The 15,331-nt window shown below is 41.8% G+C and overlaps 1 protein-coding gene across 2 annotated transcripts in view; it reads left to right on the top strand.

Annotated features, from left to right (window-relative positions):
* Positions 1–11,474, top strand: part of Usp33 (ubiquitin specific peptidase 33) — a 52,408-nt gene extending 40,934 nt beyond the window's left edge. For both annotated transcript variants that reach the window (XM_005357478.3, XM_005357477.3), the window contains exons 20-24: positions 192–273; positions 1,395–1,503; positions 8,142–8,244; positions 9,658–9,726; positions 10,359–11,474. In XM_005357478.3, the coding sequence (XP_005357535.1) occupies positions 192–273; positions 1,395–1,503; positions 8,142–8,244; positions 9,658–9,726; positions 10,359–10,516 (521 nt within the window). In that variant the 3' untranslated portion in view covers positions 10,517–11,474. The remainder of the gene's footprint in view (positions 1–191; positions 274–1,394; positions 1,504–8,141; positions 8,245–9,657; positions 9,727–10,358) is intronic.
* Positions 11,475–15,331: the final 3,857 nt, after the last annotated feature.

Raw genomic sequence — 15,331 nt, 5'->3', positions numbered from 1 at the left:
GGTTTTTCGAGACAGGGTTTCTCTGTGGCTTTGGAGCCTGTCCTGGAACTAGCTCTTGTAGACCAGGCTGGTCTCGAACTCACAGAGATCCGCCTACCTCTGCCTCCCGAGTGCTGGGATTAAAGGCGTGCGCCACCATCGCCTGGCTTAAAAAGTAAAAATTAAGTATACTTGTTAACTATGTTTTTTAGGTATTCCTCCACGAAAAGCTAGTTACATTGAAGACTTAGTTTTGATGCTGCCTCAGAACATTTGGGATAACCTCTATAGCAGGTTTGTTGTTGAATTCAACAGTATGGTGTCGTAAAGCAAGTGAGAGCGGTTACAGAAGGGTTGGGTTCTGTCACAGCTGCCCAGTGTGTTGTGTTATTTGATGCCTAGGAAGAACATTCCTTTTCTTAATTTAGTCACTCTAAAGTATTAGTAGGAAGACTTAGTTTGTGAGATCCTAGTCTAAATAATGGTGATTTTATGATTATCTATAGATATGTTGTAGTATATTTTGTACGTTAAAGGATGATACATCTCCACAATACCAAAATTTCTCATAGTTGTACACTACGCTACTAATATTGGATATCTTCCCAAATTACAAAGTTTTTAAATGTTATTTCCATTCTAAATTAAATGTTAAAATGAACTCATTAAGTGCTTTTAACTCGAGCATGGGAAGACTTCATTTGATTAAAATTTGCTTGCATAACTATGAATATTTTGTGCTAATCTTTGAACCCTTTAATACTGTAGCAGAGGCAGCTGTAAGGGCAAGATGAAAGGTAGATAAAGCAGGGTAGGTGTCACGTGGGCAGTGCTGTTTGCCCTGGGACACATAAAGTAGAGTTTGTAATGTGATTTTTTTTTTATATTACTTTGAGAATTTTCCTATAGGATTTATTCTTTAAATTTTTTATTTTTTTTAAAGTAATTCTGTGAATGTGTGCTATGCTATGTAATGTATGCATGCATGCTATGGAGCACGGGTGGAGACCTGAGGGCAGCTGGAGGGAGACAGTGCTTTGAGTCCTTCATGGGGTCTTGAGGAACAAACTCAGAACTTATTTTAAGACCCACTGAGCCATCTTGCCAGCCCCAGGACTTATTTGTAACTGGCAATCTAAACACTGATTAAAAAGTTAGCAGCAGGGCTGGAGAGGTGGCTCAGCGGTTAAGAGCACTGACTGTTCTTCCAAAGGTCGTGAGTTCAATTCCCAGCAACCACATGGTGGCTCACAACCATCTGTAATGAGGTCTGGTGCCCTCTCCTGGCCTGCAGGCATACACACAGACAGAATATTGTATACATAATAAATAAATATTTTTTTTAAAAAAAAGCTAGCAGCAGTGTCCTCAAGCACGGGCCTTCTGCAGTTGTGACCTGCGCTCTCTGTGTCTAGGTATGGAGGAGGACCCGCGGTCAACCACCTGTACATCTGTCACACCTGCCAGATCGAGGCCGAGAAGATTGAGAAACGAAGAAAAACTGAACTGGAAATTTTTATTCGGGTAAAGATGTAACACTTTCAAATTGTAAGCTATGTAAGCTACAGATGGCCAGCCTGCAGTCGGCGGTGAGAGAGCCGCAGTGGGCGTCAGGTCCTGCCCGCGTGGCTGTGACAGCCCTGCTCGGTTCTCCACAGTTCTGCTTCTCGTCTTCCTGTGGGCGCATTTCTGTTTCCTGTGCATTTGTCATGGCAAGAAGTTTTACTTCCCAAACTGTATGTTCTCTCGTTAGAGTTGTCTGTAGTCTGTGCAGGCTGCAGCTGGTTGTGGCTGTTGATTGCTAAAGGAACCTGCATGTTCATTCTCGAAGGGTCTTGACCCTCAATGATCTTGTTAGATTTCTGTAAGGTTAAGTTTTAACCTCTGGTAAAAGATTATAGGAATACTGAATAGTATTTGTACGCAATTGAATATTGGATCCTAAAATGTTGTGCCTTTTGTGAATTGACCTTAATGACAATGACACCTTGAAAAGAGCCTTTGCATAGGATTTTGAGTTGAAATCATCCCGAGAAGTTTGTATAAAATCTAAATCCAGTCAGTGTCCCTTTCAGGATACACAGAGAAGGGACAGAGTACTATTATGGCAGGATGGAGGGCAGATTGAAGGAGGAGGAAGTGGAGGCTCTAGATCTCCAGGAACAGTGCTCTGAGCACTTTGATGTTGGATGCTTGTTTCCAGAACTGTGAAAAACAAATTTCCCTTTTCAGTTACCAATTTTGTCATCATTTATCTTTGGAATATTCTACAGAAAATGCAGTTTCTGTTAAATTTTTAAGACAAGGTCTTTTTATTGTTGTTTTTCAAGACATGGTTTCTGCGTAGCCCTGGCTGTCCTTGAACTCACTCTGTAGGTCAGGCTGGCCTGGAACTCATAGATCCACCACCGCCTGGTTTAGGACAAGTCTTCATGTAGTGCTGTCTGGCCTGGAACTTGCTGTGTAGACCAGGTCTGCTTGGTCCTTCTCCCAAGTGCTGAGGTTAAGGGAAGTGCCAGCACCCCACCCTCACGTCACTTGTTTCCTAGCTCTCATCTCTTGTGTACTCGTCATTTGTGTAATATAATTTGGGAAGCAGTCACTGTAACTGAGCTTAATCATTTTAGCCAGTATTTTGAACTCTTAATTCCTCTTTCCCAGTTGGGTCAGTGACCTGAAAAACACAGTATAGTCAAGGGACTGTACCAGGGGCCAGTCAGTCCCATGAAAACTGCTTTTCCTGTGGAACTAAATCCTCTGAAGCAGAAGAGGCTCGAGTTCTGGCTATAGGGAGAACGTTTTTGTGTCAGTGTAGGAAGTTGCGGGTGGGTTTTCTTCATCCATAACCCACTTTTTAGCATTGTAAATTCTACTGATGGGGAAGACATGTTACTGACTTCCAGAGTGGGGGCATGTACCATAGTACATAGAACACTCTCAAGCCTGCAAACTGTTGCTATCAGGTACAGAAATTGAGTCTTTTACAGACTAGCAGCTTTTGGGTGGCAGCCTGTGTTAAGATCAGTGAACCTTATGGATGTGAGACCTTTTCTTCTTTGTATAAAATTAATTCCATGATCAGAAGCAATGTAGGCGAAATCTGGTGGCAGTGCTTTTCTTTGAGAATATCATAATTGCATTGTACATGTGAAAATACAGTGTATTTTCAACTTATCTACTCCTGTTCCTCCCAGATCTACTCCTACACCTCACCTGTTCTCTCTCTCTCTCTCCACACAGACTCACTATGTACTTACTCTTGGCTGTCTTGAAACTCACTATGTGAACCAGGCTCGTTTTAAAGTTTTAGAAAGCTTCCTTCCCTGAGAGTCCTGGGATTAAAGACATACACCACTACCAACCCATCCCTTTTTAAAAAATAACCCACTGAGGCAGTTTCTGCTTCTCATGTACTCATGGGTATAGGGCTGTCATTGTACTATGGTCTACCTAATGGACAAAAATACCCTTAAACAAAAGACTACTTTCTTGGGCTGGAGAGATGGCTCAGACGCAGAGCACTGTTGGCTTCCTGAGTTCTTCAAAGGTCCTGAGTTCAATTCCCAGCAACCACATGGCAGCTCACAACCATCTATAATGAGATCTGATGCCCTCTTCTGGCGTGTAGGCAAACATGCAAATAGAATACTGTGTACTTAATAAATAAATCTAAAAAAAGAAAAAGAAAGAAAACTTTCTCTCTATTCCAGAAGTCACCAGTTGTCAATAGTTCCTCAACTAGACATGGGGGCTTGTGAGCTTTTTCTCCATGATGGAAATTTAGGAGATCACAAGTTAAATGATATAGCAGTCTGGTATGTGTTATTTGTTTGCTTATTTGTTTTATGGTATTAGAGATTAAAATGCTAGGTAAGTGATTTACCACGGAGCTATATGCCTAGCCTGGTAGGTTGGGGTTTTTTGTTTGTTTGCTTGCTTTTTTTAAAAATAGATTTAACACTTAGTCTATGACTCTAAGCAGCCTTGTTCGCAAGTATTTACTACAGAGAAAATGACAACTTATGCTCACATAGAAGCTGTAAACAAAACTCCTTAGCAGTCTTGCTCACAAGTTACCCTAAAGTGGGAACAGTGGAATGTTCAAAAGCTATCAGATCAGAACAAAATGTCTTAGAGTTGTACAGAGGGATACTGTTCAGCAATGGAGAGCCCATGGTGTAAGTCAAGTGTCCTGGCATATACCTGTATCTGAACACTTGAGGCCAACTTGGTTTTCTAGGAAGACTCAAAAAACAACACAGAGAGCCTGCTGTGGAGCATTCCTATGGAAAAAGCAGAATGATAGGAATCAACATCCTCTTCAACAATATAGTACTAGTTTGAGGCTGGCCTGACTACACAAGACAGAGTTTCATATCTCCACCCCCATAAGCAATAATATGAAAGAATCTTAAGGATTATGTTCCATTGCATGATGTGGGAGTGTCATATATCAATCTGTTGATTTCATTGGTTAAGCAATAAAGAAACTGCTTGGCCCTGATAGGTTAAAACATAGGTGGGAGGAGTAAACAGAACAGAATGCTGGGAGGAAGAGGAAGTGAGCTCAGACTAGACAGCTCTGCTCTCTGGAGCAGAGACACCATGCTCCCCTCTCCCGGGCAGACACATGCGATGAAGCTCCGACCCAGGATGGACGTAGGCTAGAATCTTCCCTGTAAGACCGGTGCTACACAGATGATTAGAGATGTGCTAAATTAATATGTGAGAATTAGCCTAGAAGAGGCTAGATAGAAATGGGCCAAGCAGTGTTTAAAAGAATACAGTTTGTGTGTTGTTATTTCGGGGCATAAGCTAGCAGGCGGCCGGGGTGCCGGGGATGCAGTCCCGGCGCTCCTTATTACTACAGTTGCATGTGATAAATATGACCTTTCTTGGCTGGTTGCACCCAGTGCCATTAGCTTTCCTGGCAAACATCGCACATTTCTTGCATAAAGGCAAGTGCAACTTAGTCTTTTCAGGGCCTCCTTACGCGGACTCTGACCCTGCTACACATTGCCTTCCCTCCATGGCTTTTTGTAACCTTGATATAAGCTTCTAAGGCTCTTGTTACATTTTACACCATGCAAAAGCAGCGTTATGTAGATGATACCCAGTTCCACTGCCAGCCTAAGTGATAGCCCTTTGGGGGACATTTCATATCCAGGTCATAAACAGCTTGGTCAGAAATAGGTGACCTTGGTGGAAACAAGTAGAGTTTCTGGAAACTTGAGAAAGCAGATAGGATCAATTTGAAGAACCAAACCAAAAACCAGAGGAAATGAAGTGAGCATAAGACCTTAGGGTTTAGAAGTAACAGACACCAGTGATGACTTTGACATTCCACGTATGTGAAAGACAGCTTAAGGAAGTTGGTTCTTTGCTTCCACTATATGAATCATAGGGATCCAACTGGTCACCATGCTTGGTGGTGTCTAAACTCATTGAGCCATCTTCCTGGCCTGCCTTGATTTCTTTATTATTGAGACAGGGTCTCTGTATTCTAGGCTAGCTTTGAATGTTTGTTCTTCCTGCATTTACCCCCAATGTGCTGGGATTATATGTCACCATGCCCAGGTCTTTTTTTAAAAATTGTTTTTATTGAGCTATATATTTTTCTCCACTCCCTTCCCTTCTACCCGTCCCATGATCCCCATACTCCCAGTTTACTCAGGAGATCTTATCTTTTTCTACTTCCCATGTAGATTAGATCCATGTATGTTTCTCTTAGGGCCCTCTTTTTGTGTAGGTTCTCTGGGATTGTGAATTGTAGGCTGGTTTTTCTTTGCTTTTTATGTCTAAAAGCCATTTATGAGTGAGTACATTCTATATTTGTCTTTCTGGATCTGGGTTACCTCACTCAATACACTGTCTTCTAGATCCATCCATTTTACACCCCCCCCCCCCGCTGTGTAGTACTCCATTGCATAAATGTGCCACATCGTCTTTATCCATTCTTCAGTTGAGGGGCATTTAGGCTGTTTCCAGGTTTTGGCTATGACAAACAAAGCTGCTATGAACATGGTTGAGCACATGTCCTTGTGGTATGATTGAGCATCTTTGGGTATATATCCAAAAGTAGTATTGCTGGGGTCTTGAGGTAGATTGTTTCCTGATTTTCTAAGAAATCACCATACTGAAATCCAAAGCGGCTCTACCAGTTTGCACTCCCACCAGCAATCACGGAGTGTTCCCTTTACCACACAGCATAAATTGTCATCAGTGGTTTTGATCTTGGCCATTCTTACAGGTGTAAGATGGAATCTCAGAGTTGTTTGGATTTGCATTTCTCTGATGGCTAAGGATGTTGAACATTTCCTTAAGTGTCTTTTAGCCATTTTAGATTCCTCTGTTGAGAGTTCTCTGTTTAGGTCTGTACTCCATTTTTTTAAATTGTATTATTTGTTCTTTTGATGACCAATTTCTTGAGTTCTTTGTGTATTTTAAAGATCAGCCCTCTGTCTGATGTGGGGTGGGTGAGGATCTTTCCCCATTATGTAGGCTGCTGTTTTGTCTTGTTGACTGTGTCCATTGCTTTACAAAAGCTTTTCAGTTTCATGGGGTCCCATTTATTAATTGTTTTTCTCAGTGTCTGTGCTATTGGGGTCATATTTAAGAAGTGATCTCCTGTGCTAATGTATTAAAATGTACTTCCCACTGTCTCTTCTATGAGGTTCAGTGTGGTTGGTTTTATGTTGAGGTTTTTGATCCATTTGGACTTGAATTTTATGCACGACAATAAATATGGATCTATTTTATTCTTTTATATGTTGATATCCAGTTATTCAACCATTTGTTGAATATGCTTTCTTTTTTTCCATTTTATATTTTTTCTTCTTTGTCAAAAATCAGGTGTTCTAAAGTATGTGGCTTGATATTCAGGTCTTCGATTCAGTTCCATTGGTCCTCTTGTCTATTTTTATGCCAATACCAGTCTGTTTTCAGTACTGTAGCTCTGTAGTACAATTTGGAGTCAGGGATTGTGATGCCTCCAGAAGTTCCTTTATTGTACAGGGTTGTTGTTGTTTTTTTTTTTTAGATTTATTTATTTATTATGCATACAATGTTCTGTTAACATATATACACCAGAAGAGGCACCAGATCTCATTACAGATGGTTGTGAGGCACCATGTGGTTGCTGGGAATTGAACTCAGGACCTCTGGAAGAGCAGCTAGTGCTCTTAACCTCTGAGCCATCTCTCCAGCCCCTTTACAGGATTGTTTTGACCATGTCCAGGTCTTAATTTTTTTTTTTTAGAAACACCAAACACAGACCCAGAATTTTTCGTATCGTGTTTTATGGATCCCATGTAAGTAGGTTTTGGGTGCCTCAGCATACTTGAATTGGGTAAATATTAAAGGGTCAGAAGCAGCTGGGCGTGGTGAAACATGCCTGTAATTGTAACTTTTGGGGGTCACGTGGGTATCTGGAATTTGAGGCTACCTGGGCTATATGAGCTATTTTCTTAAAAAGAAATCTATAGGGAAGGACAAAGTGTTGAGTAAGGTTTAAAGAGCTTGAGAGTAGTGTGAGGGGCTGAAGTGATCAAGAGAGCTCGACTGCGGTGGAGTTGAAGGAAAGGCTCATAGGGGTGAGAGACAGTGACATCAATAGCTGTAAATATAAAAGTGTGTGTGTGTGATCACTGCAGACGCCTGAGAATTAGGAGGGTATCAGGACACACAAAGCAATTTAAAAGTCTTAAAGAACTGGCAGTCTGAATTTGGTTGTCTGTCCTTATCTAGTATATATCATTGTTATTTTGTGCCCAACAGGAAATGCTGATGTTATTAAACAAATTCTAAATACCCTTTATTATTCTTTTGAGGCCTTGTTAATTGCACCTCTTTTTCATACCAGTGTTTCTAGCCATTTGATCTTTACTTTTTTTTAAGTTGGCTATGGTGAAAGATTTTTTAAATAAACATACGAAGTATTTAGTGAATTCTTTGCCTCAGTCATCTCTTACCCTCTCTCATGCTCATTCTCACATGTCTGTATGTGTTATATTCTGAGACATAATCTAGAGTCACTTATTGATAGACTGCCCTGTATGTTAGAACTAAGATAACCTCGGGTGTATGAGAAATTACCTTGTTTGATGCTGAAGGAGAATATCTCAAGTTCCAGATACTAGGTGTCTGACTTTTTTTCTCTGTAGCTCAACAGAGCATTTCAAGAGGAAGACTCTCCGGCAACTTTTTATTGTATCAGTATGCAGTGGTTTAGAGAATGGGAGAGTTTCGTGAAGGGTAAGGACGGAGGTAAGTGCTGAGCTCAAAGTTTCTTAGCTATGTTTTGTTTGTTAATTCTGTGATTATTGGAGATTATACTAGTGAACAAAAAAGACCTATGATTTCAGGGAACTTATATTCTAGTTTATAGTCTTACTGCTGTGAACTTGTAATTATTACTTAAGGCAAAAATAAAAAATTAAAATTACCTTTAATTTTAATACCAGTGGCTAGACAGGTGACTTGGCAGTTAAGAGCACTAGTCGCTCCTCTGGGGACAGAATCTGCGTCAGTCAGTTCATCACCTCCTTTCGCTCCAGCTCCAGGGGAGTCTGACACCTGTTTCTCATCTCCATTGGCACTGGCACACACATCCCATACACAGATACATAAGTAAATTTAATCGTAATGCTGATAAACTTTAGAGGCCAGCCTGGTCTACATAGTAAATGCTGTGTAATAGACTTCATCTCACAAAGACCACCTTCTCCCAACCCGGATAAAGAAAAACCTTAAAATATCACACAACAGAATGATGAGTTAATTATAGTTTATCTAGTACAGTGGAACACAGTGTGGACCTTTTAAAATAATTATGTATAAAAATTTGAAGATAAGGCCTGGTGCATGCCTTTAATCCTAGCACTGGGGAGGCAGAGTCAGGGACATCTGAGGAGTTTTAAGGCCAGCCTCTTCCACATAGCCAGGACTATACAGTGAGAATCTATTCCAATACTAGTACTACTATTAATAATAATAATTTGAAAATAAGCTGTTCTTCATATGTTGAGTTGCTTACAAAAATGTATGTATGTATTTGAATTTCTTGGTTTACTTTTTAAGTTAGCAAACAAAGTGATGGACTTAATTATGGCAATTTTAAACATAATGACATTATACTTTGTTCTACTGGTTCTCCTGGACTGCCCCTTCAACTGTATTTTAAACAATGTATTATGCAAAAGCAGACCACACATATATTAAAACCGTATGCCTATTTTCCTTACTCGTGTCTGTTGGGAGCTTTTTGAGAATGGAGAAGTACTGCACTTTCATGTTCAAAGAAAAGAGGCTTCTTAATATTTCATTTTATAATGATTTTGGTTTAAATAAATAAATTTGGAACTGAGAATTTTATATTTTTTTATATTACAAAGGTTTTTTGTAGCATAAAAAATATCTGACTTGCAGTTCCCAGTGAGCACCTAAGAAACTGTTAGACTTTGCTGCTGGGTGACCTCTCACCTTTCTTGGTTGTTTTTGGGTCAACTGAAATCCCCAAAGCTGGGAAGATACTTAAAATAGATGGCAATTCATAAGAAGTAAATAACTAACTAGATTTTATTGATAGTTCTCAGTTATTTCAGCTATAAAATTATGTACTTCTTTGCAGCATTTCTTTGAACGTGTTTATTTTATAATTCTTTTATCATTTTTATTTAGATCCTCCAGGTCCTATCGACAACACTAAAATTGCAGTCACTAAATGTGGTAATGTGATGCTCAAGCAAGGTAAGTTTGTTTAATAAACACACAGTTTCTTTTCAGTGTACCCCAGACTGGCCTTGAATGTGTCATGTAGCCCAGAATGGGTTTAACTTGTGATCCTCCTGTTTCTCCCTGCCACGTGTAGGGATCACGGGCCTGCACCACATGCTTAATTAATGCTGAAACCTTTACTTGTGACGATTTCTCACTGGTAGAAATACTAACCAGTCATCCTGTTATTTTAATTAACCTAATTCAGAGATGTTCAGGCTTACAGTAGAACAAAGGGCGGGAAAGCAGTGTGTGTTAGTTGTGGGAGGGTTTTAGAGTTGTAGGTAAGAACTAGGAATAGGGCTGGAGAGATGGCTCAGAGGTTAAGAGCACTGGCTGCTCTTCCAGAGGTCCTGAGTTCAATTCCCAGCAACCACATGGTGGCTCACAACCATCTGTAATGAGATCTGGTGCCCTCTTAGGGCCTGCAGGCATACATGCAGACAGAACATAAAAAAATGTTGAAAATTAAAGACATTGCTTTTAAAAAAAAAGAACTAGGAATACACAACTTTAGACATTTAAAAGTATTACGTGTTGTAGCTTATATCTCTGCAATATATTCATGTTTGTAAGCATCGTTCTTTGCATGCACATAATTTTAGGAGCAGACTCTGGTCAGATTTCAGAAGAAACATGGAATTTCCTTCAGTCCATATATGGTGGAGGGCCTGAAGTTATCCTTCGACCTCCGGTGGTTCATGTTGACCCCGACGTACTGCAAGCAGAGGAGAAGATTGAAGTAGAAACTCGATCGTTGTAGTTTTGAGGGTACAGAGCTCTAACGAGAAGTCGTCCGCACTCGCACACGCATTCAAATCATTCCTTAAAGCATGTTTATTTCTTTGATTTTTCACCTTTTGTCACATTTATTCCTTTGTACTGGGCATTATGGGAGGGTATGTTTAAATGTGTAATATAAGTTGGTAATATTTAATGCTAAATAACTTACCATGTCTTTCAGTGTACTGTTTAGGTTCTCTGACCTTGGTTCTGGGCAGACCCAGGTGCCCTCTTCAGTGATGTAAATACTTCTGCTTGAAAACCTTTTCATTACCCTAAGCCAATCTTTTCAGTTCTCAAAACAACCTAATTTAATTGTATAGTTTTGACATGGCTTTGCATAGTAAGGAGCTTATTTTAAATTGAGAGTAGTGCTCAGAAAATTGTTAATTTCCTAAAGCTCAGGAAACATTAGGATGTTAATTCTTTTGCACTGTAGCATACAAAATTGCATATTAAAATTTACAAAATGTCTTTTGAATGTAACAGGATGTATTTAGTTTGAATGGAATTTGTCACCAGATAATCAGTAACTTATTGCTGCTTATAATGTAAAATGTTAATTCTGTAGACCTGAATGGTATTCATTAATGTCAGTAACTTAAAAAATCCTAGTTTTAGGCCACTTTTTATTTTGAGAGCATGAAGTATGGAATGTGTCAAATGAGACTGTTGATAAAGCTGAAACCACTTGCAAAATGATTTTTTACTGAAATGCACAAAGTCTTTCTAAATAATAGAGTATGCATTGCTGTTTGCTTGATTATGTGATGTCAGAGCTTAACTGTATTCCAAGTACAAACGTGCTAGGTGACACCGAGGCTATGCAACAGCATTCACGACAGCGCTGTTTTTGTGTGCGGTAGCCACACTGTCTAAAAACAATGTTGTTAAAACCCATTCAATAAAAATCATTTTAAGATCTGTAAACTGAATGTTGAATTTATTTGATAGACTTTTTAAAAAGGGCATGAAATTTGTTATTAATGCTTTTCTTCATATCTTATTTGAAAACATGCAACAAAGAAGTTCTTTGCTGTAATAAAGTTTATTAAACCATTTCAAGATGGACAACATGGTGGTTGGCATCTGTGTTCAAGTATAAGGCTCAGGCTGGAGGAATTTGAGTTTGAGGCCATTGTGGGCTGTGAAACAAGACTGTCTCAAATGGCAGCAAACTACAAACTAAACCTGTCAACTGTGGGTTAGGAGTACTAATTTCCTAATTCTAGCACTCTTTTTCTTCTTCAATGTAGGATCTTATGCATGTTAAATACTATCATGTTCTGCCAGTTGGTGGTGGCACACATCTTTAATCTCAGCACTCGGGAGGTAGAGGCAGGTGGATATCTGTGAGTTCGAGACCAGTCTGGTCTGGACAGTGAGTTCCAAAGCTACAAAGAGAAACCCTGTCTTGAGAAAACAACAACAGGAAAATAGCATCATAGGTGATCTTATGGCTACAGTCCCTTAACAGAAGGTAACCAAACTACCTTGTGCCATTGCATCTTGTCCAGGCTAAAAGGCCTAAAAGTAGTGGCCTCCAACAGTGCACCTTACTAACTGCTGGTAATGGATAGTCAGCGCTGTTCTTTGATGGGATGTCAATTCCCTAGGGGACACTGCTTCAGGAGACTGAGTACAGTGAGCTCAACTGATGAGCCACATGGCTAACAGATAAGAATAATGGGCTAATATAAGTTATAAAAGTTAATAAAAGCCTGAACTAATGGGCCAATTAGTTTACAATTGATGTAGACCTCTACGTGATTTCTTTGGGACTTAATGACTGCAGGAACCGGGCAGGACAGGAAGTATATCTCATTTTAAAGTACCATCCAGCTGAGGTGTGAGATGGCTGGACCCTACATCATACAATGTGGTATAGGTGCCAGCATCACCCATGGGCTAATGCTGATCAGTTTATTCTGAATGGGCCGAGAGAAGGGAGACCCAGTGGGAGGGAGCAGGCTGCTAGCGGCATGCCTTGGAAGGCTACACTTGTCTGAGACTCCTAGCTGTCCCCGAGGGTTGGCAGCTTTTCTCTGCTATCATGTCTCTGCCCTGTCCCAGGTCTAAAGCAATGGGGTCAGTTAACCAAGGACTAAATCTTTGGTTCCTTGTTTTTCTTAAGTATTTTGTTATAAGGATGAAACCACAATGTTTTTATCATTGAGTTACACACCAACCCTAGCATTCCTTTTGAGACTTATTCAAGTTTCTTCAATCTGAGTGAGGGCTATAGCTGAATCTTGAGCCAGTACTCAGTGCCAGTGCTTTCAAGATAAGTTGACCGTGCACCATGCACTCTCTGTCTCTCTTCAAGGATCTCAGAATCAAGGAAGAAAGACCCCCAGACTCGAATGGTATGTAAGAAGTGTTTATTCTCCAGAAACTACCAGCATGCAGGGCCGACCACCTGTACAGATGGTGACCCCAAGAGTAGCACACAGGCTCCTTCTAAGCACAATTAGGGGAATTCCAGGAAGTTAGGTCATCTTGAACATGATTGGTCAAGCAGTAACAGTTACGCTAGTATACTTTTGACTGGTTGGGGTTACTTTTCCCATCTTACCTGGGCAAATCTGGATATGTTTCAAAGGGATTGCAGGAACTGTCCTTATTTGGTCATTGCTTTGAGATACTCTGTGGCAGAAACAGGCCTTGTACATGTTCTCTCCCTTGTCCCTGCTGTCAGGAGTATTGTTAACAGCACTATGTTTAAGAAACTGAAACTTAGGCCTGGTTTGTAAAACAGAGGAACTTTAGATTTCTCTTCTCTCTCTCCCTCTCTCAGACAGGGCCTTACGTAGCTCAGGCTGGCCTCAAATTTGCTTAGTAGCCTATAATTCCGGCACTGCGAGGCAGATAATCAAGTGTTCCAAGCTACACAGGGAGCTTTAACTCAGTCTGGACTATAAGGTCTTGTCTCAATAAAAACAAACTCCAGAGTGTAATAGGTGTTTTGTCACCAATGTGAGCAAGGTCACAGGGTGGGTCTCAGGTAGCAGCTGGTGCAGGGACTTAAAAGGGAATACTCTTGGTACCATTCACTTGGAGGAAAAAAAAGCTGAACAAAATCTGAATAGAGGAACTGGGCAGAGGTGGCACATGCCTTTTACCCCAGCACTCAGGAGGCAGAGGCAGGCTTGGTCTGAATAAAGTGCCTCATCTAGTTCATTGGATCATACAGATGGATACAGGCTGGAATCAATGACAAGACCTTTGTCATTACAATCATCAGTTCTCTTGGAAACAGATGACGTGGTGTGACAAGGACATGGCTGGGGCTGACAACCGGTGCCTGGCTCTAGACAATGCTCTGAGCAGCAAGAGAGGTAAGTTCTGACCATCCCCAGCAGGAGCTATCCTATGTAGATAGCATCCTGCTATTATGGACAGAATTTGGTGGGAAAACCATGATATTTTTATATCTTTGTCTATTCCAGCAGAGTTCAATGAAAAGCATGGGAAGGATATGCTCTGGTGAGGCCTTGGAGACCCGGCTACTACGAAGACTAAGGCAACGGAGGCTGCAGGGGTGATCAGCACAACATACCTGGCACCCTTTGTCTTGTAGATGTTACTTTGGGTTCAAATGGAAACAAATAAATACAAGATCACTTCAATGACTTAGTAACTTAACAGCAATTGTAAAAAAAAAAAAGCACGAGCTGGGCGGTAGTGGCGCACGACTTTAATCCCAAGGCAGAGGCAGGCGGATCTCTGTGAGTTCGAGGCCAGACTGGGCTACAAGATAGTTCCTGGGCAGGCTCCAAAGGTACAGAGAAACCCTGTCTTGGAAAACCAAAAAAAGAAAAAAAGACAAGAAAAGAAAGCACGGATATCTGCTTGGAAAACAGAACGACTGCCTCAGGTAGGAAAACAAAGGCACTGAAGCAGGACTTTTACTTTTGGGAAAAGCTCCAACAGCAGACTCCACCAGTGGACTTGGAATTTTTGGAACATAATCTCATAGCCAGAGGTTTAGGTCAGCGTTTCCACAGCTCAGAGTGACAGTATATGTGCTATCCACCCAGAGAAAACGCTTCCCTCTATTACTGACGGCGGGCATTACTTTCTTCAACTCCCAACACAGCGTCTTTGAAGGCAGGTGTTAGGGATTGAACTCAGAGCTCAGGCCCGGTACGCACGCGCTGAGCTACATAAACACAGCTGAACTCCAGTAACCATCATTTTTTACTACGTGCTGAGCCATTTGTCAGAAAAACGCCCGGAGAAAAGACGTCCCTTCTTTAAAGTTCCTACTTCCTTGGTGGCGAGAACACTTACAAGTAATGGCTAAAAGTGCCGTCTAAAGGTGCGCTCTTGGGAACCGGGTGGTCTGGACCGCCCTCCGACAGGCTTCTGAGACCTGAAACCCGGGAGAGGTGGGGGCGCTGGGGCTCTGGGGTCGCGGTCGGCCCTAGGTAGGGCATGGGCACAGGCGGGACGCGGAGAGCATCGCTGAGCAGGGGCCGGTCTCGGGGGCCCGCTCAGGTCCCGCGGGCGGGAGGGCAGCCTCTGCGGGCAGCCCGGGAGGTCCCCACCACGCCGGGGAAGCGGCCCTGCGCGCCCTCCGTCCCGCCCGGCAGCGCGGCCGCGGTCACCACCAGGTGGCGCCGTGAGCGCCCGGCCCCACGAATCTCAACCAGGAGGAAGGAGGGGACCGGAAGGAGCCGCCGCTGATGCGGGAAGTGGAGGAGCGGGAGGCGGGGACCCACCTGGAAGCGCCGCGGCGCCGCTGTGGAGCTTCCTGCGGCGGAGGGCGTTCGAGCCAGTGCGCGGCGGGGGC

The sequence above is a fragment of the Microtus ochrogaster genome, chromosome 21, assembly GCF_000317375.1.
Source record: "Microtus ochrogaster isolate Prairie Vole_2 chromosome 21, MicOch1.0, whole genome shotgun sequence".
NCBI classification, from domain to species: domain Eukaryota; kingdom Metazoa; phylum Chordata; class Mammalia; order Rodentia; family Cricetidae; genus Microtus; species Microtus ochrogaster.
Note: the sequence above shows the minus strand (reverse complement) of the source record. Positions and strands in the feature narration are given on the sequence as shown.